Below are 19,155 nucleotides of genomic sequence, written 5' to 3' on the forward strand. Positions count from 1 at the left end.
ATATAAAAAAACACCCAGCACGCCCCTGCGGGCGGTTTATCCTTCAAGCTCGGGTCCTCTACCAGAGGCCTGGGAGCTTGAGGGTCCTGCGCAGTATCTTAGCTGTTCCCAGGACTGCGCTCTTCTGGACAGAGATCTCCGATGTTGTTCCTGGGATCTGCTGGAGCCACTCGCCTAGCTTGGGAGTCACCGCACCTAGTGCTCCGATTACCACGGGGACCACCGTTACCTTCACCCTCCACATCCTCTCGAGCTCTTCTCTGAGCCCTTGGTATTTCTCCAGCTTCTCGTGTTCCTTCTTCCTGATATTGCTGTCATTCGGAACCGCTACATCGATCACTACGGCCGTCTTCTTCTGTTTGTCTACCACCACTATGTCCGGTTGGTTAGCCACCACCATTTTGTCCGTCTGTATCTGGAAGTCCCACAGGATCTTAGCTCGGTCATTCTCCACCACCCTTGGGGGCATCTCCCATTTTGACCTCGGGACTTCCAGATTATACTCGGCACAGATGTTCCTGTACACTATGCCGGCCACTTGGTTATGGCGTTCCATGTATGCCTTGCCTGCTAGCATCTTGCACCCTGCTGTTATGTGCTGGATTGTCTCTGGGGCATCTTTACACAGCCTGCACCTGGGGTCTTGCCTGGTGTGATAGACCCCAGCCTCTATGGATCTTGTGCTCAGAGCTTGTTCTTGTGCTGCCATGATTAGTGCCTCTGTGCTGTCTTTCAGTCCAGCTTTGTCCAGCCACTGGTAGGATTTCTGGATATCAGCCACCTCCTCTATCTGCCGGTGGTACATACCGTGCAGGGGCCTGTCCTTCCATGATGGTTCCTCGTCTCCCTCCTCTTTCTTGGGTTTCTGCTGCCTGAGGTATTCACTGAGCACTCGGTCAGTTGGGGCCATCTTCCTAATGTATTCTTGGATGTTCGTTGTCTCATCCTGGACTGTGGTGCTGACACTCACCAGTCCCCGGCCCCCTTCCTTCCGCTTAGCGTACAGCCTCAGGGTGCTGGATTTGGGGTGAAACCCTCCATGCATGGTAAGGAGCTTTCTTGTCTTTATGTCAGTGGCTTCTATCTCCTCCTTTGGCCAGCCTATTACCCCAGCAGGGTACCTGATCACGGGCAGGGCGTACGTGTTGATGGCCCGGATCTTGTTCTTACCATTCAGCTGACTCCTCAGGACTTGCCTGACCCTCTGCAGGTACTTGGTGGTTGCAGCTTTTCTAGCGGCCTCTTCATGGTTCCCATTTGCCTGTGGGATCCCCAAGTACTTGTAACTGTCCTCTATGTCTGCAATGTTGCCTTCTGGTAGTTCAATCCCCTCAGTTCTGACTACCTTCCCTCTCTTTGTTACCATCCGACTACACTTCTCCAGTCCGAACGACATTCCAATGTCATTGCTGTATAGCCTGGTAGTGTGGATCAGTGAATCGATGTCTCGTTCACTCTTGGCATACAGCTTGATGTCATCCATGTACAGGAGGTGGCTGACAACTGCTCCGTTCTGTAGTCGGTATCCGTAGCCAGTCTTGTTAATGATCTCACTGAGGGGGTTCAGGCCTATGCAGAACAGCAGTGGGGACAGAGCATCTCCTTGGTAGATCCCGCACTTGATGGTGACTTGTGCTATGGGCTTGGAGTTGGCCTCTAGTGTTGTACGCCACATCCCCATTGAGTTCCTGATGAAGGCTCTTAGGGTCCCATTGATCTTGTACAATTCTAGGCATTCCAGTATCCAGCTGTGGGGCATTGAGTCATAGGCCTTCTTGTAATCAATCCAGGCAGTGCACAGGTTGGTCAGTCTGGTCTTGCAGTCTCGGCTGATTGTTCTGTCTACCAGTAGCTGGTGTTTTGCGCCTCTGGTATTCTTGCCAATTCCTTTCTGTGTCCCGCTCATGTATTGACCCATGTGCCTGTTCATCTTAGCCGATATGATGCCTGACAGGAGCTTCCATGTAGTACTGAGGCAGGTTATTGGTCGGTAGTTGGAGGGGACCGGTCCCTTCTTGGGGTCCTTGGGGATCAGGACCGTCCGGCCTTCAGTTAGCCATTCCGGGTGTCTCTCGTTAACTAGCAGCTGGTTCATTTGTGCTGCCAGACGCTCGTGGAGTGCAGTCAGCTTCTTCAGCCAGTAGGCGTCCAGTAGCAGCTGGATAGCGTAGTGGTTAGACTACACGCCTTTGGAACAGAGGATCGCAAGTTCGATTCCTGCCTGGGGCGTCTGTATCCAGTAAGGGTCCTAAGGCTAGACCCCCTATGCTAAGCAAGCCTACCGCAGACATGAGCGAGACAGATAAATATGAAGGCATGCCGGCTCGGACGTCGCCCGGATCAACAAGGTCCGCGTCAGGTGTTGAGGAACCAGGGCACCCTGACGAAAAGTGGGCTACTGGAACAAGAAGGCATCGGTGGGCAAGAGACGAAAACAGGGCGTTGTTGGAATGCTACTATGCAAGTAACCCCGGCGGAAGGGGCTACATGAATAGGATGAGGGACCTATGGATTCTTCGATACCCAACATCCACAATGACGGCGAAACAACTAGTAGCTCAGTGTTCCAACATTCGAAAGAAGGGACTGCTCTCACAGCTAGAGATTGACGAGGTACAACACAAATGCTACGGCAAGGAGGAATCAGGACGCCAGGTCAGGGGGGAGATATCATCACCCCCACCCGAGATTGGGTACATAGCCCCAAGTGCGATAGGAGAAGGATCGTTGAGTGCGAGAGGAACTGACCTGAAAAATAGGATCATGGCCAAGCTTGAAACCTGGATCCCGCGTAGCCGGTTACCAAGATTACGTGAAGTTCCCTCAGAAGGTCTGCTAGATGATGTTAATGCAGCACTACGGGCAATACCTACAACCACGATTACCGACACTAACAAGCTGATCTACAATACGGCAACAGTGATCAGTGAGATGCTTGGCTACAAGTTGAACAGCGACAAGGGGCAGTACCCTCCATGGAGAAGGAGGCTAGAGGGCAAGATCAAAGTAGCACGGAGGGAGGTTAGCCAACTAACGGAGTTGCAGAAAGGTAAGACAAATAAGGTGCCTAAGAAATACAGCAAGCTGTCCATACCTGAGGCCTTGGAAACTGCCAAGCAAAGACTCACAGCCTTGGCCAGCCGCTTGAGGAGGTACACCAGAGAGATAGAAGGCAGGAGAATATATATATATATATATATATATAGAGAGAGAGAGAGAGAGATGCAGATGTCACAGCTTGTCACTCTTTTTTACCCTATAGGCAGGGATTAGACCAATTATACGGGGATCTCTGTCCAGAAGAGCGCAGTCCTAGGAACAGCTAAGATACTGCGCAGGACCCTCAAGCTCCCAGGCCTCTGATAGAGGACCTGAGCTTGAAGGGGGTGAGCAGGGAATTTTTATTTATATATATATATATGCTTGTTTTTATTACATTTTTAATAAATGGCAGGTTGGTTCATCTGCCTCCATTTCAGCTCTTACCTCCACTATCTCTGTATATGTCCAAACTACCTCAGCCTAGCTTTTTTTCACATTGTCTCCAAAGCTTCCAGCCTGAGCTGTTCCTCTGATGAACTCATTTCTAATCCTGTCCGCCCTGGTCACGCCCAATGAAAGTCTTAACATCAACTTTTTGTCAGTACCCCCATCTCCAAACCATACATCATAGCAGGTCTCACTTCCAATTTACAAACCTTTACTTTCCTCGCTTGCTGAAATCCTCTTGCCACAAATCTCCACTGACACTTGTCTCCACCCATTCCACATTTCCTGTACTTTTCTTGACCTCTCTTATGCACTGTCTGTTGTTTTAGATGGTTGACCCCAGGAATTAGAACTCATCTGCCTTCAGTACCTCTATTCCTACAGCTTCACAGTTACACTCGCCTCATTCTCATTCGGACATGTAATCTGTCTTGCTTCTACTGGCTTTCATTCCACTTTGCTCCAGAGAACATCCCCCCAGATACATAAGAGATGGGTGGATCGCTGGTATTATACCAGTGCTGTCGTTGGTATGGGATTGACGCTAGTGTTATGTTGTTTGTAACCTCTAAGTTTAGTATATAACCCACTTAATTGCTTTAGATAAATTATATTTTGGGAATGAAAAAATATATCTCAACGTGTCCTTTTTATTATTATTATTATTATTATTATTATTATTATTATTATTATTATGATAAAAATCACATTAATGAATAAATCATGTATTAATTTATTCATTAATGTATTTATTTAGTTATTTTTATAGCCTATAACACATTTAAACAACAGAAGTTGACCTAAAGAGACAGGCCCAATACAAATTATTTTTACAGGTAACTGGTAAAAATATTGGCATTGGTACTGGTAAAATAGACAGGAAAACACTACCGGTTCATTGAAATGAACACTGCGCAAGCGCAAACCTCAGCAAAAAAAAAATGCCGGAAGTCAACATCACTTCCTGATCGTGCCTCTGACGTGTCTAAAACAGTTTTTTCACTGGTAGTGGGTTTCACTCCTGGGGCATTTATTATCAGTTTAAGTATTATCCGGTAAGAGTTCGTGTTCTGAATGGCAGGCAGGAGCCGTTAAAACGACACTGTATTTTATAAACCCAGGGCTCTCTTTCGCTTTTATCCACATATCTGTCTGTGTTTTTATTTAAACCAGGTACGTGCTTAGAAGATGCTAGACTTCTTCACCATCTTCAGCAAAGGGGGGATAGTGTTGTGGTGTTTTCAGGGAGCCGGTGTCACTGAATCCTTCACGGGGCCGGTCAACGCTTTGATCCGCTCGGTGATCCTTCAGGTGAGCCTCACGGCTAGCTGCTTGTGGCTGTTGTCTTTTTATCCAGCTCTCTGTAACAAGGGGCCAGCTAATGCTAGCACTAGCGGGTAGCTCATGCTAGCACTAGCTTATGGCGTAGCGATCAACTAAATAAGCTTCTTCTGGGCTGTGTGCCCCCCCCGCATACCACTCATTCATATATAAGTTTAATATTTCCTGTGCTATAGTGACGTAATTTAGGTGGTTGAAAACACACACAGCGATAGCTGCAGTAGCAAAAGCTCCCGTTTACATGCTGTTGATGTTCTTTTTTTTTTTTCAGGAGCGAAGTGGGAACAGTTCGTTTAGTCATGGGGGCTTGAGTCTTAAATACAAGCTCGACAACGAGTTTGAGTTGATTTTTGTGGTAAGTCGTTCATATAAGTATTGAATGAATTAAAAAAAAAAATCAGGTGGGGATAGGTGTTTGTGTTTTATATGTGTTTATGATCATTACCTTTTTCTCGTTTCACCTGTGCATCTCTAGGTGGGTTTTCAAAAGATCCTGACGCTGACATATGTGGACAAGTTTATAAATGACGTCCAGCTTCGCTTTAGGGATCGCTATAAGAATGAGCTGGAGCAGAAGGGAGCTTTAAAGCTGCTCAACAACAGCTTTGAGTTTGAGAATGACTTCAAAGTGCTTCTCAGGTAAAGAAACAAAATAATTTCCATAATAAACACTTAGGTACCAAACAACACACAGGCCAATGTCTGTAGGTAGGCATGGAAATGTGCAAATAATGTTATTAGTAATATAAAGCCAATTCATTCATTGTCTTCCGGTAATCCAAATTCAGATTGTGGTGGCAGCAGGGTAAGCAGGGCATTCCAGATGTGATTCTTCCCAGCCACACTTTTCAGTTCTTGGGCGATTGCACAAGATATAAATCTCTCCAGCGGGTTCTGAGTCTACCTTAGAGTCTCCTTCCATGCCCAGAAAACCACCAAAGGGAGGCGCCCAGGCGAGATCCTAACCAGATGCCTGAATCATCTCAGCAGCTTTTAACATGCAGGAGCAGCAGCAGCTCTACTCTGAGACCCCCGCAGATGTCACAGCTTGTCACTCTTTTTCACCCTATAGGCAGGGATTATACTTTCCACAAGTCTGCTAGAGTTCGCTTGGGTCCCACTGACACAGTTTTCGTCATCAGATGGCTAACATGAGGGTCCACTTGGACGTTTGCGTACTTGCCCGCGTTACTGCTGAGGCTGCATCAAACTATCTGCCCAACTTGCACTCTATCTTTCCATCCCTCATAAATACTTGAACTCCTTTGCTTTATGTTTGGGAACATAAAGCCAATTCAAATTTTATTTTAGCAGCAATCAAACTCAAGTCTGTCTTGATAATGGCCAAAATATGTTTGTAAATATTTGTTTTACATGCCACATAAGAAATATGATCAAAAAGCTGTGAGATTTAATAGTTTTGTTGTATGTTTGTTTTATTAACTTAGAAAAAGTGAAAGATGCATCCCTGACAGTTTCTTTTTGTTATTACCTATGTTGACATATATTAATTGTTTATCAAAAGTGTGGCGGAGGAGAGCAGTAAAGCTCGAGGCCCTGCCGGGATGCGGACCTTTGAGCAATCTGGGAAATCTCAAAAAACTGTGAAGTCAATGATTGAGACAAAGGGTGGGGACAAAGGCAAGGAACAGGGTGGCAAGAAGAATAAAAATGCCAAAAAGGAGGGTAAGTGCTCTCTTTCGGTTATAAAAAGCAAACTCTAAATGGGTAAGGGTAACGTGATTTCAAACTCAGTTCACTCTAATCCTTTCCAGCTCCTGCAGCTCAGCCTGCCAAAGGGGATCAAGACAAGGCCTCAGCCTCTGGCCAGAAGATGGTGGAGAATGGTAACCAGAGCCTGACTGCTGAGGAGATCTTGCAAAAGAACAGAGAGGAATTCTTCCGTAAGCACAGGCCAGGAGCTTCTGAAAAACCCAGGTAAAGCAGCTGATACTTCCATGTAAAAGAGAGAGCAGGCCAAGAGCGATGTGTGTTTTAAAGACACATCTTGATGTCATTATCAATCTGTCCTGAATCCCAAGTTTATTATTTTTAATTGTTTCCTTATTATTTAAAATTCATTCATTTTTCTTTTCCCCAAAACTTATATTAAGTGTTACTTGTGTGTGTGACTGTCTGCTGTGTTGTGTTAGAGCCATGGTTTGATGATGATAATTGATTATTTTCTTTCCTCCTCGTGTGCAAAGCATGTTGAGACACTCATTTTTTTTTTTTTTTTTATTCTGATCTCGTTCTCACAGTAAGTCGCCAAAGCCTCAGAAGCCAAAGGGGAAACAAAATCGTGTTTGGAACAATGGAGGCAGCAGCACCAGGGATCTGGACTACAGCGACAAGAATGGAAATGGTTCTCCAAATGGTGCCGAACAGAACCTGGAAGCACAATTTGATCCGGTATTTAGTGGTCTTTAATCTAACCACCTAGATCCCTAAGACATCTGCAGTTAGATTAATGTGATTAAAATAAGTGACGAGATGCCACATACTTAGTTCCTCGTTTGTTTTTCAGGAAATGCAGCCAGCCTCCATGAAGGGAGACTTGCTGTCTGTGGAATACGAGTCCAGTGATGAAGAGGAGATGGAGGAAGAGGATGAGGAAGTGGTCATCAGAGAAACAAGCAAGCCAAGGTATGAAATATTAGTTTTAGAGTATCAGGAATAACATTTTTAATGTTGTCTAAACTATAATTTGTGCATTTCTTTCTTTCGTTTTCAGTTCCAAAAAGGGTGGAGGTTTGTTTGGGATGCTGAAGGGCCTGGTGGGCTCCAAGAGTTTAACCCGGGAGGATATGGAACCAGTGTTGGAGAAGATGAAGGACCACCTGATCGGTATGAAGTCAGCTGCAGAAGGCATGATAGCCTGGTATTCGTTGTCTGGTATTCATTGTCCTCCTTTCTGATCACACAGCAAAGAATGTAGCAGCCGACATTGCCTCCCAGCTGTGTGACTCTGTAGCCAAAAAACTGGAGGGCAAAGTCATGGGCACATTCACCAGTAAGTACACATTATATACATAGCAAAGTATTGATTTGTAATTTATAGTATGGTTTAAGGATCATGTTTATATTCCTTCTTCCTCTGAGTGCACCAGTCCGCATGCTGGGAAGAGTAATAAAATTACAGTAATCCATTTTAAACATGAAGTGTATGTCAGAGCCTCTCATACTGATAAGTAAAGTCAATTAACTGCAACTCTTGTTGTTAAAAAAATAACTCTGATGATATGAATGCTGTAACAGTATGACCCCCTTGACTTGATTCACATACTTGGCCTTAACTGGCAATTCCAACTTATTCATTTCTTTTATTCATTGTAATTATGAATTGTGGTACTATGTTACTTTATGGTGTAATTATATTAAATACACTACATCTGTAAATGATGTTGTGCACTAGCACATATGGGTAACGCCGTGTGTGTGTGTGTGTGTGTGTGTGTGTGTGTGTGTGTGTGTGTAGCTGTGGCCTCAACAGTAAAGCAGGCCCTGCAAGATTCACTGGTGCAGATCCTGCAACCCAAGCGAAGAGTGGATATTCTGAGAGATGTCATGGAAGCACAGAGCCAGCGAAGACCTTTTGTCATCACATTTTGTGGTGTCAATGGAGTGGGAAAGTCCACCAACCTGGCAAAGGTGAATTGACATTGAAATTTTTCTGCTTGTTGGTAATTTGAGTAATTTACCGTGTCCTTGTAAAGGTAAACTTTCCTTTCCCTTGGTCTAGATCTCCTTCTGGCTGATAGAGAATGGTTTCACTGTGCTGATCGCAGCCTGTGACACATTTCGTGCTGGTGCCGTGGAGCAACTCCGCACTCACCAGCGCCGCCTGAACTCTCTGCATCCCCCCGAGAAGCACGGTGGACGACCTGTAGTCCAGCTTTATGAGAAAGGTTACGGGAAGGATGCTGCTGGAATTGCTATGGAGGCCATTGCCTATGGTAAAAAAAAAACCAAAAATCTACTGTGGCATTAGTAAGGGGTTGCTGGTTGATGCCACACAGCACAGTGTGTTGTACCTTAGCTGTAAAGAAGGGATGTGGCACTTTTAATATTAGCATTGCACCCATTTCAGTATCACTTGTTCACCTTTCCACTTTTGATCCCTGTAGCCCGCAACCAGGCGTTTGATGTGGTGCTGGTGGACACTGCTGGACGTATGCAGGACAACGCCCCCCTAATGACAGCGCTGGCCAAGCTTATAGCAGTCAACATGCCTGACCTAGTGCTGTTTGTTGGGGAGGCTCTGGTGGGCAACGAGGCAGTTGATCAGCTGGTAAGATCACTCAGAAAGTTGAAATATTTTTTTTGTACATATAAGATGTAATAATTAGTTCATTTTCAATTTGAAGTAATACAACAGTTAGTTCATATCTGTATGAGTCATGCGATCAGCTGCTAGAGCTTTCAGTCAGTGTCTAACGCTACTAAAAAAGAACTTGGTTAGGTTAAAAAAAAAATTCTATGTATTCAATTGTCCAGCAGAGGGCAGTGCTATTGCATTAAGCTGCTGTTTTGTTACACCCCTGCCTCTAGACAGCATTAGGTTGGAGATTTACATGTGAACTCTTTCCTCAGCAGTTTGTACCTGAACAACTCTGCTTTTGCTTCATGTCCATAGGTGAAGTTTAATCAGGCTCTGGCAGACCACTCCATGTCTGACAAGCCTCGCCTCATTGATGGAATTGTTCTCACCAAGTTTGACACTATTGATGACAAGGTATTTTATTCTGATCACTTTACCATTGGGGCCATCTCATTTCTGTGATTTAGAGAATATTTGAATGCAGTTTGGTAATTAGTTTGCAGCTGCTTTCTGCCTTGTGAATAATTTGCATTATTTCTCATTCGTCATCCTTCCTTCTATACAGGTTGGTGCTGCCATCTCCATGACTTACATCACAGGCCAGCCTATTGTGTTTGTGGGCACGGGGCAGACCTACAATGACCTGCGCAGCCTCAACGCCCGTGCTGTGGTCAGCGCCCTGATGAAGGCTTAAGTTGGCCGCATGTTCTTCTGGTTTATTCATCATTGCAGAGAAGCCTTTGCCACACTGCCACAAGATGTTCCAGCCCCGCTATAGCCCACGTTTCCATGCTGCTGCCCTGCGCCCCCTGCTTTTGGAATCAAATGAATGAACTAAATGTCTCACGCAGGATGTTATTCTTCCAGTAAAAGGACAAGTGTGCATTTGAAAAGACAGAACGTGTTGCATCAAAGCCAGAGGAGCCTCCCTTTGTATTATTTTTAAACATTTGGGCCAAATTTAGAAAGTACCTCAGATCAGCTTGTGTTCCGAAACGGTGAAGTCTCATTCAAATGATATAATTGCTGACTGGACCTAGGCTGTGCTATCGGTTTACTGGTTTACACAGTAAAAGCTTGGAAAAGAAAAAAGCTCCCTACCTGGCATTTGTCAGTCAGATTTCTTTCATCTAAATGAGGTCGGGTAGTGCGTGTTTGCTGGATGTGACATTTCAGCAGCTGCCTGTGCCTGAGGAAAGGTTAGTGACCACAGTGCCTGTCTGTCTCCTGTCTTCTCAGTTAACACTTCAATAATGTGGATACTTACCCACTAATTTCATGGCTTTGCAGAAGAAGAAGAAGCAGCCCCACTAGTCTAGTGGGGAAGACAGTTTATGATTTACAATAGGGTGGGTGTGAATACCAGCACTTATCAGGTTAGATGTTTTTTTGTGTTCAACAAGAAGAAAATCACGGCATAGAAAAATCAAGGTCGACAGGGCAGTGCATCAAGATTTCCTGAGCAAATTAACAGTTATGATCTAAAAGTCATCTCCCAGAGTTCCTCACCTATATAACACACAGTTAATTCATTGCCATTACAACATGAAGACTTTGATTCCCCAGTTTATAGTGGATGAAAAGCAGAAATCCATTTGTAAGTTTAGGTTTTTCTTGTTCTTACAGGTGTCCATAGATGTTAGACTACACTTCTTAGTGGTCAATTAAAGTTCTGTGGCCCTTTGACTTATTTCCCCCTCTGATTCATTCATCATTTGTAAGAGAAAATTGAAGTTTTAAACATTTCGGCCCCCCTTTAAAATGTGGTAGTGCAATATGAGAACTATAAAGAAAATTTGAGATAATTTATGAGAATGTAAAAGTTTCTAAATAAAGCTGCTATATGCTATGACAGCCTCTAAAGTGGCGCTCGTTGTACTTTGTGTTAGAGATGCATGTACGAAAGGACAGATGGAATACCAAAAGCTTTATTTTGAAAATGGTGCTTATTATTATAAATACTACATCAGAAAACACATGCAAGTATTAAAAGTACAAAAAGGGGCTTTTAAAGAACTATTTTTTTTTCTTTATTTTTAGCACAAGAGTGGCAAAGAGGTTGCTACTGCCGGGAACCGCTCTGATATGAAAACATCTGAATGTACGTTTTTACGACAGTCGTTACAGTAACTCGTCCCTTTCCCCACCAAGCAGTGTGCAAATCAAGTTTTCCAGGTTGTGGGATGAGCATGACTGATTCAATCTATTCACACAAGACTTAAAATCGAGAGCAGGGGTTGTGCGTTAAGCTCAATGCGTATTTACTGTATGTTGAAAATTCAGCATAACTTAACTACTGTGGATTCACATGTAGTGTTTCTGTCGAACTGAAAGGGGAACATCCCATTCAGTTACCCGGATGCTTCCCACAAAGTGGATGTTCCAGCAACATTTAAATCCAGTATAGTAGGGGATGCCAGGCAAACTTTTTTCCCTTTTAGTTAAAAACGGAATGGGAAGGGAATCTGAAAAATAATGATGTAATTAAGGTTCCCCATAGATTCCTAAATGTATTCAACAAAATCAGACTTGATCTGTGAGTAAAGCTGTGGAAGAAAATGCATCTGTCAAGAGTATGGGGTTGAAAAGAAGTGGAAGGAATTGTCTGAAAAGCTTAAAAAAAAGTCAAAGAACATCTACTGAAATGATGCCACTGACAATTGTTAATACTGCCACACCAGTTTGTGGAAAAAAATACCAGTATTTTTTTTTTTTTTTTTTTTTGTAACTAAAATTCAAGACAGACTTGGATTTTCTACCAGCATACAGTCAGAAAACAGTTCTGAACAGGACGTTTAGTCTGAAAATGTCTTTAGCGAGAGGCCGCAGCTCCGAGCCAAAGAGACGAGTTCAGTCTTAACCTTGAAGGAGGCTTTTCTGTGTGTTAATACCGATCTGCTGTTCCTCTCCGTTCTGCGACGGGGATCCTGCGGATACACATTGAAAAGAGACAACGTGCAAAGAGTAAGCAAGTAAAATTTTATTTGTATAGCACCTTTCTAGATAAAAAGATCACAAAGTGCTTCACAAAGAGCCCACATTTATGATAGATTTTTGATAGATACTGACAAAGAAAGAACATCCATGACCTCTTTCCTGTCCTTATTTCTCATCTTGTGATAAACTGAAAGCTCTTTTATAGAGCCCCAGTGCTAAAATAATAAAAAAATTTGTAAATGTGATGGCCCCTTTAATGCAGATCATTCAAAGGCAGGCTAATGTGTTCCAATTCATTCTGCTTACCCCAGCCATTGGTGGACACGTCACGGTTGCAGATCTCATTGGCCAGCCTCTCAAAGTACTCAGGCAGGTCAGCGTACTCGTCTCCATAGGAGATGACCTTGATGCCCTTGTCAAGCATGTTGTCGCGCAGCTTCTTGAACTCTCCCACATCCTCTCGCCGCACGAGCATGAAGTGCTCGAGGTCCGACTTGTGTTTAACCGCCTCCAAGAACAGAGCCTGGAAGGTTGTGTCGTCTACTGTGCGGCCGCAGCCCAGAAAGACAAAGGATTTGGTCTCGTACAACTTCTGAATCTCACGCTGCAAAAAACACCCAGTGATAAAGCTGTATTATTTCATTCACAGGAGAATCTTTCAAATAAACTAGTGCACGTCCAGAGGAAAATTGTAAATCATTAAGATGTACACATATAAATGTTTACATCTTAAGCCAAAAAGGGGGCAGAAAGCAGTGAACGTTAGTGCCTACCATAACCTCAGTGTTCCTCAATACATTCTGATAGCCAGCAGGGTGCAGTACGATACCACTGGGGTTGGTGTAAACACCGTGGATATGCAGAACACTTAACCTCCGTTTCTCCTGAGCCCACTCCAGCACCTAGACACACAAGCACACACGAGTGCACACTTAACAGTCCATTGCACAAAATCCTGTTCTGGCTGGGAATGGAGCGCAATCACTGAGCAGCAGTGAGAGGATATTCGCCCTGATGGAGATGAGGCATAAATACCAGGACTGAGAGGCAAAGTAACGGGTCTCTCAGAAATCTCTGCTCACTCTGGCAAACTTGTGTTCTCTTTAAGAAACCACTCAGCTAAGTTTAAATGTGCTGGGACATAAATGATGGGCAGCTGAGAATTTGCAGAAAACTTATTTGGTACTTAAAAGAAACGTTTTGTACTAGAAAAACATGTGCTTCCTCTTCAGCCCACTTTAAAGCCAAAAATCAAATATTGTTCAATGATTAAAAATGGAAGTTAAACTTTCCTCCACCTGCCTGACAGAAAGGGCTCTTTCAGGTCAAAAGCCTCGTTTATTTTTTCTCCTAAACCGGCCAACGGGGAACTTCAGTGGAAGCCGGTGTCATAAATGTAACCAGAGCACAAGACAGTGCTCGGGGCAAAGTTTAAGCAAGATTTCAATTTGTCATTTATTTTGTCTGAATTTTAGGGAGTCATACCTACAAACCTTCCAAAGTGCTCGTGGTATCACATGATGTTGGGGACCTTTGCCCTCATTTGAGAAAAAAAAAAAAAAAGACAAAAAAACCCCAAACAGCTGACGGCATCTATTGCAGCAAGAAAGATCAATCAATCACATTTCAAGTAATATTTACCTTCTTCTCATCTGTCAGGTCCAAAGACTCCAGCTTGGTGCCCTGATGGGCTGCATAAATTTCCAGCAGGTTGTCGAAGTTGGTAGTGAGAACGAGTGCGCCGCTCTCCATTAACTGCAGCACTGACCGCAGTAAGTGTTTCCCTGCGTGCTCCATCTTACACTCCAAATCATCAAACACTTCGTACAGGCAGTCCTTGAAGAACGTGGACCTTACATTACCTGTTCTCTGTTTAAAAAGAAAGAAAAAGGAAAAGCACGTTGTTATTAGTGGATAGTTTTTTGCCCAGTTGGGGCTTTTACTTCAAGATGTAGTAGGTTTGGAGACCTGTGTCTAGTTGCAACTGCTAAATGAGCATTTTAGACCAAACTTGAGCGCACCTTACTAATGCAGCCATGTGATTCAGGCATAACAAAGGATTTAAACTTGTCGTTAAAATGCCTCTCCTTGGCACAGCCCTTCACGATAATTTAAGTGAAACTTAGGTGGCGCCGAAGAATGAGATAGCTGGAAAAAACTGTCTAAGGCACATTCACTTACTTCTTCTAGTAACTAATAGACTTCGCTTAAGTCTATTTAGAGATTACAGACTATGACTTAAACCTCATCCTCACCTGGTGAAGCTTTTAGTTTAAAAAAAAAAAAAAAAAAAAAGGTGGAGGTGGGGGAACTGGGCTGCTAAGAATAGCTAAAAGACAATTCAGAAATGCACTGACCACTGTGATCCTAGGACAAGGAAATACTCCGCGGACTCTCACAGATTACAGCTCTAATGGGCTAAACAGCAGGAGTCCTTTCCACAGGAAGAAACTCATTATCCACATCCAGCGTCTACAGCACCCATCCTGACCGCCGTGTCCTTGGCCTGTCTCTGGTCAGGACTTACGTAATAACCAACTAAAGCACTCGAGACCAACTCTGTCTTGTAATTCTAATCCTAATTTTTTATAATGCACTTAGCAGCTTTACAAACAAAAACACTCACACTTTAATTTTTCAGGAGCACAGTAAGAGAGAGTTCAGTGGAAAATTTTTTTTTTACAAAATACTATGATTTGTTTTAAGTAGTCATTGCAATACAAATTGAAGATTAAACATCTCAGATTATGGTCTAAACAACTATCAAAATTACACGTCTTCCCTGAATTGAGCCAAACCTTTGGTCAGCACACTTGTAATTAGCCTCTTCACTGCCAAGGGTTTCAGGCCTAGACAGTCTCTTTAGGTTTTAACTTTGGATTACCCCCATTACAGACCGCAGCCACCCTACGAATACACAAATCCATGAAAGTGGGTTAAACTGTCTCTGTCTTATGTTATTGGAAGTCTCTGACACTATTACACAGCTGCTGAGTTCTGTCTAAAGCACTGTACAGCAGTTGCTCTGTTAGCCCAGAGCAGAGTAAAACTACAGTGTACATCTACCTAGCTCTAGTGCTAGCATGTGTGCTTCTCTTCACCAAGAGAAGTATTTGCACATAGGTTTTTGTGAATTAAATGCCTATAGGCATTTAACACTCATACAGACTATACATTACTGTGTGCTTGCACTAGACTTTAACTCTGCTTGAATGTGAAATCTGGGCTGTGGGGGTGGGAGTGGGGGACTGCTGGTTCACATTATTCTGTGCTTGTTTTTTTTCCTCAGCATGTTAGACCCGGCTGTGTCTGTGGCCAACGGGAGTGGGCTGGTGTCTGCACGACTGTGGATTGAAATAAACACGATGGATAAAGCCATAAAAGCGCTGTTTGTTCCCTTTGTTACAACAGGCTGAGGGCTGAAACAAAGCGTGTTTTATCAATGTCAAAGGTGCGATGAAACATGACTAACACAGGAGGCAAACGGTATTAAGTCTTCCATCTGCCAGCCCAGCTCCAGAGCAGACTGGTTCAATAGTAAGAGAACTGAGTCACATGTAAATCTATCAATCTAGCAAACTAATGAGTCCAGCGAGCCGTGGTTTGGTTAAAAAAATAAATAAACTAAACATTGTTTTCTCACCTGCAGCCTCACACAGCCTGTGGGAAAAAATGATAGCAATGCGCTGCATTTAGACACATGGCACAGTAACAGTCTTCAAAAACACACAAGAGGGCTCAGGATCTGACTGTAAATGTTTTGTGTTCTTCTACACATAGTACACGCTGGCGGTTACACACAAATGTCAGGTTTATACGGTTGAATAATTTAGAATAATGTGACTCTACTTTGGATAAATCCTGAGCTCCAGCTGAGTCTCAGTCCTCCTCAAACAGATGAATTCACCTTTATCTTCAGCCTCCTCTCCTTTATCTTAACTGCCACACCCTTTTCAGAGATAAACACATATAGAACATGCACTTAGACTGTGTCATTTTTGTCAGGACATCACTGCATTCTGGCAGTACCACACCTCTTCTGTGCAGTGTGTCACTGAGCCTGTGAAAGCTGGTAAGGTTACTGTTATGATTAGGTGGTCAGGTAAAGGGAATTCCTGACAGCTTGGGTAACCTTGATTGGCTCATCATAACATTTCAGGTGTTATTAACCTATGATATTTACCTTTGATGTTTTACATATCTCAAAATATTATGCTTTCATCAGTCATCACTGTAAAGGGTAAATGGACTGATTCTTTTCTACTCAAAGCAATTTTGAAAGGAAAATACTTCCCACTCAACAGGTCAGGGAAGATCTTGTCACATTTTTTTTAATTTGTAGCCTTGCTAGCAAAATATTTTTTTACAAGGGCGACCGGTCTGGGCTGCTGGAAGTTCAGTTTAACATTCAGGCTCTTACTAAGAAGCAGTTGCATTATGTGCAGAATGTGGTTTGACATTGAGCTGTTAAACTAAGAAAGACTTTCAATGAAGAAAGTGTGGTTTGCTCCAAAACATAAATGGTGTGTGGAGTGTGACAGATGTGCAAGACACCCATGTTATACTGGAGATACTGCAGCAGCATTTCTGAATCTTATTTATATGCTTTTATCTTTATCCTACTCTCTTTTTGTATATAACATATATAATGTTTGTATTTAGAAATGATTGTAAGCTGTGGGGTTTTTTCCCTTTTAAACAGCATATTAGCTTGTTGCAGATACATTTGTATCCTTTACTCTCTACCTTCCCGTCACCTGTGAGATTTCCTTTATTCTAACGTGGCATATACCCCTCTAGTATTAATCCAGAAGTTTCATATATCAAATCAAACTTCTGCTTTCATTTCTGCATTCTGACACAGAAGTTATTACTAACATTAAAAACGGGAACAAATCAAAAGTCAAAATAAAAAAAACATGGATGCACTTCCAAACTGGCACTACTTAACTAAACATTTTAAAAGTCAAAACTGTTCCAATATAAAGCACCTGGAGGCAGTGAACATAGCTTGTTCTATTACATATGCAAATAATTTCAAAATGACTGAATAAATGTTTGCCTGTATTGACTTTTGTGGGGTTTTTAAAAAAAAACAACAATCCACATTAAACCTTATGTTATAGGCTATAGAGGTTTTAACCTCTTATGATCTCTTATGTCAAGCCACAGAAGCTGAAACAAAATGTCTCCAGCTGGGGAAAGCACACTAAGCTGCCAGTCTGTCTAACATGTGTTAGTGTGCATGCAACAGGGAGGTGTAGGAAAGAAAGCCGAAGAGGAAAGGCTCAAGCAGGCTTACCGGGGAAAGTTTCTGAATGAGGTCATGGGCCACATGCACCAAATTCTTGTCTTCCTGCATGTGCTTCTGGAACCGCCGATTTTCCTCTTCCTCCAGTAGGTCAAAGTCATTGGCTGCATCGAGCAAGGCCTGGATGAGGCCCTTCCAGGAGCGGAGAGCAGGGACCTGAGGGGCCACTGCAGAGCTTACCCCCGTACCAATCACCAGGACAAGCTCGGGGGCTCGCTTAGTCTTCAGACTGGGCAGCAGTTTCCTTTGGGGTAGGCAGAGATTGAGTGACGATGGTTCCCAAGATGGTACTTCCCAAATCCTTCCGACAGCATGAAGGTTAAACAAACTATTTTCAAGCCCACTAACATGCAGTCGGACACTAAACCATACCTTTTATGTAGGGCCCGCAAAAATTAGGAACTCAAAAAAAAAAGAAAAGAAAAGATTTTAATCAGCCCTGTTGATGAATTAGTTATAGTCATAGCGTGCAGCTGGCTCTAAAGCAGCATCTGAGCTTACCTGGGCTTTTTAGCATTGGAGTCTGCATCCTGAGAATCCACTGCAGGCCGCTTCTCAGTTTTCACTGCTACAACAGAGGCCATTCAGCTCCTGTAATGAAAACATGATCAATTAAGAGCCTCTGTGCAGTATGTTTAGGGAGTGACTAGTTAACCAAGCAAAACACAACAAAACAAGTCTGGACCCTAAATGGGAGTGGTGTGTGAAGCTTTCTGAAGAATCTAATTACACTGAATCCTACCAGAGCAGTAGAAAATACCTGTCAAAAAAGGGGGGAGGTATGTCAATCAATGTAGCCTGCCTTTGTTCTTGTTCCGCATGTCCCTGTTCTGCTCTGCAAACAGTAAATTACTTATTCATTTCCTCCTGCAAGCACACCTTACCTCAAACCTTCAGTAAAGCTACTGTACCTGGAAAGTAGGAGTATGACATAAGCTAGTCATTAACTAGATAACAAGAACATGTAACTTGTTCTCTTTTTATAACTCCAGCTTTAATTCAAAGCTCCACCGGTTCAATATCAAACCATGAGTAATTAGTAGTAATTACTAATTAACCTATGGCAGTTCGTCATGACAACATTAATTTCTGAAGACACAACTTCGGTGACATTACATACAATCGATTACGTGTTACGGCGTCATTTAACAGCTAATGCTACGGTACATTGTTCAGTATTGATAGCTTACTCACCTTGGTACCGGTATGGTAATGCCCACTGTTTACTTCGGTTAAAGTGGAAATCCTCTTAATGCGAACCAGGCGAAAGTTAGTCCTTTGTAAAGTGAAATAGCTCGGAAACTGATCTGAATTCGAAGCTTTTAGGTTTTCAGTGGTGTTTAAGCCAACCCGGTAAAGTTACAGTATAGACAGTGTCTTTTACTAAACAACCTAAAAATGTAACGAACTGGCGACGTCAGTTAGCTACAGTTAAAACGTTAACTTCCCTGATGTTCTGAGCCGAGTTACCTTCTAGGTGTTTTTAAAATCCTGATTTAGCCTCCTGTTTACTTGTCATGATGATTGTAGAGCATTTAAATCCGCTATCCGATATAAACCAGTCCTTCTAGATAAAACTTATGTCACTTATTCTTCGGAGCAGCGCAAACAGCACAAACGTTACCGGCTCACACCGCTTTTCTACACATTGTCACTCTCTTAACTTCAGCGGTACCGTTGAAGTCGCCGCCTGCTGAGAAGTGCACCGGGTCATATGATGCCTTCATGTGCTGAGCGAATGGCTCCGCAGTCTTTA

The 19,155-nt window shown here is 43.1% G+C and overlaps 2 protein-coding genes across 5 annotated transcripts; one reads left to right on the forward strand and one right to left on the reverse strand.

The window, feature by feature from the left end:
• Positions 1–4,407: 4,407 nt before the first annotated feature.
• Positions 4,408–12,329, forward strand: srpra (SRP receptor subunit alpha). The gene is made up of 15 exons (XM_086261272.1): positions 4,408–4,544; positions 4,663–4,800; positions 5,102–5,185; positions 5,306–5,469; positions 6,356–6,516; positions 6,606–6,768; positions 7,092–7,242; positions 7,358–7,476; positions 7,565–7,677; positions 7,757–7,843; positions 8,309–8,481; positions 8,573–8,786; positions 8,958–9,121; positions 9,467–9,565; positions 9,717–12,329. Exons 2-15 carry the CDS (start codon positions 4,678–4,680, stop codon positions 9,843–9,845), a joined length of 1,944 nt encoding a protein of 647 aa, XP_086117398.1. The 5' UTR covers positions 4,408–4,544; positions 4,663–4,677; the 3' UTR covers positions 9,846–12,329.
• Positions 11,064–19,124, reverse strand: siral1 (SIR2 antiphage like 1). 4 transcript variants are annotated; one of them, XM_086261274.1, is made up of 8 exons: positions 18,594–19,124; positions 18,160–18,234; positions 17,901–17,990; positions 17,391–17,700; positions 13,730–13,957; positions 12,862–12,990; positions 12,395–12,692; positions 11,064–12,078 (listed from the first exon to the last, which is right to left on the reverse strand). In XM_086261274.1, the coding sequence occupies exons 3-8, from the start codon at positions 17,981–17,983 to the stop codon at positions 12,008–12,010; spliced, it is 1,119 nt and encodes a 372-aa protein (XP_086117400.1). In that variant the 5' UTR covers positions 17,984–17,990; positions 18,160–18,234; positions 18,594–19,124; the 3' UTR covers positions 11,064–12,007. The 4 variants fall into 4 exon arrangements, with proteins under 4 accessions (XP_086117400.1, XP_086117402.1, XP_086117399.1 ...); XM_086261276.1 differs by having other exon boundaries at positions 17,391–17,643; positions 18,594–19,122; XM_086261273.1 differs by lacking the exon at positions 18,160–18,234.
• Between the last annotated feature and the right edge of the window lie 31 nt (positions 19,125–19,155).

Source organism: Aulonocara sp. 'chitande type north' Nkhata Bay, linkage group LG14, assembly GCF_057382095.1.
Source record: "Aulonocara sp. 'chitande type north' Nkhata Bay isolate Kocher_YH1m ecotype deep benthic linkage group LG14, A_spYH_male_GT1.1, whole genome shotgun sequence".
Lineage (NCBI taxonomy): Eukaryota > Metazoa > Chordata > Actinopteri > Cichliformes > Cichlidae > Aulonocara > Aulonocara sp. 'chitande type north' Nkhata Bay.

Bases quoted from the DNA above. Each gene is read 5' to 3' on its own strand.
- srpra (XM_086261272.1), top strand. From the start codon at position 4,678: ATGCTAGACTTCTTCACCATCTTCAGCAAAGGGGGGATAGTGTTGTGG. The intron at 5,186-5,305 runs GTAAGTCGTTCA...GTGCATCTCTAG, and splicing joins AGTTTGAGTTGATTTTTGTG to GTGGGTTTTCAAAAGATCCT. The intron at 7,243-7,357 runs GTATTTAGTGGT...TTTGTTTTTCAG, and splicing joins TGGAAGCACAATTTGATCCG to GAAATGCAGCCAGCCTCCAT.
- siral1 (XM_086261273.1), bottom strand. From the start codon at position 17,983: ATGGCCTCTGTTGTAGCAGTGAAAACTGAGAAGCGGCCTGCAGTGGAT. The intron at 13,958-17,390 runs GTAAGCCTGCTT...CTTTTTAAACAG, and splicing joins TCATTCAGAAACTTTCCCCG to AGAACAGGTAATGTAAGGTC. The intron at 12,079-12,394 runs GTAAGCAGAATG...GTGTATCCGCAG, and splicing joins CGTGTCCACCAATGGCTGGG to GATCCCCGTCGCAGAACGGA.